General features: G+C 59.7%; 1 protein-coding gene across 1 annotated transcript in view; it reads right to left on the minus strand.

Annotated features, from left to right (window-relative positions):
- COL5A2 (collagen, type V, alpha 2) overlaps positions 1–743 on the minus strand; it is a 193,340-nt gene extending 192,597 nt beyond the window's left edge. The window contains exons 1-2 of the mRNA XM_014539724.1: positions 635–743; positions 295–372 (exon numbers count right to left, since the gene is read on the minus strand). Of these exons, the coding sequence (XP_014395210.1) occupies positions 295–372; positions 635–743 (187 nt within the window). The remainder of the gene's footprint in view (positions 1–294; positions 373–634) is intronic.
- Between the last annotated feature and the right edge of the window lie 479 nt (positions 744–1,222).

The following is a 1,222-nucleotide window of genomic DNA, read 5'->3' on the forward strand; positions in this document are numbered from 1 at the left end:
TTTTGTGGAAGAGCCACACTCAAGGGGCCAAAGAGCCGCATGTGGCTCGTGAGCCGCAGTTTGCTGACCATTGCTCTAACCCATTTCTCTTCACTGTCTTGCAAGCCAGGCACCAGCTTGCACACGATGTCCTGCCTGACCCGGTGCAGCGGGAGGTGGGCAGCGCTGTGTGCGGACCCTGATGCCCAGGGGCAGGACCTGCTGCCTGGAGGTCGCTCAGAGCACAGGCTGCGGGCAGCACCGGGCGCTCTGCAGGCAGCAGGCCCTGTATCCACGCCGGCCCCTGAGCCTCACGCCGGCCTCCTCCCCACTCCTGGCGGGTCACCCCGCACACCGACTGCAGCTGCTTCCCCAGCCTCATCCCATCGCAATCTGGCCCCGGGAGGAGACCCATCGTACAGGCGGATCCCAGCTGCCACTTCTGGTGCCTGCAGGCGGGACTGTCCCCGACTCTCGGGAAGGCCCACCATGTCCTTTCTGGGATCCCTTGGACCTTCCTGTGCACAGTCCATGTCTAGTCCTGTTCAATCTGTAGATAAACTTCTTCCCTTAAACTGACGGAGCCCCTACCAGCCTGAGGGAGTCCCCCAGCCCTGGGCCCAGGGGCCTCATGGGCATCCTCGCTTGTCCTCACATCCCACCTGCAGAATGCTGTCCTCCTCCCGCTCTGCCTTCACCACGTCAGCAGCGGTCTCTGCCTCTCCGGTGCCTGTGCCTTGCGTCCTGCACACCCTCAGCAGCATCGCTCTCGCTGCCTCTTTCTCTCTTAAAAGTCGCTCACCACCGACTTCCCCACACGAAAGCTCCCTCCCTGTTTGCTGCCTGAGAGAGGCCTGGCCGTCTGAGCATCAGCTTGAAAGGGTCATCAGCTCTGAAACCTGAACACCCGAGTTTGGTTTCACAGCTGAGACGTTTTGCTCTGAATTTTTCGAGATGGGAGACATTCGAGAAACGAGGTTTGACTGTATTTAACATCAGTCCAACAAAATCTCACAAGAACTTGTCGTTTCTGGCCAAGCCACTCCATCCTAGCAAGCGAAACGCTGAACAAACAGAAAAGTTAACACCTCTCCTTGGACCTGCCAGCGAGATGGTGGCACAGGAAATGCACTGCCCCCAAACGGAGAGACCGAGACCGGCAGGCAGATTCAGAGCGCCCCCCCCTCCCCCTGGCAGAAGCCTCCCCAGGAACCAGGCAGAAACCACTGCCCTGCAATGACAG

This window comes from Myotis brandtii, unplaced genomic scaffold (genome assembly GCF_000412655.1).
Source record: "Myotis brandtii unplaced genomic scaffold, ASM41265v1 scaffold227, whole genome shotgun sequence".
Taxonomy (NCBI): Eukaryota; Metazoa; Chordata; class Mammalia; order Chiroptera; family Vespertilionidae; genus Myotis; species Myotis brandtii.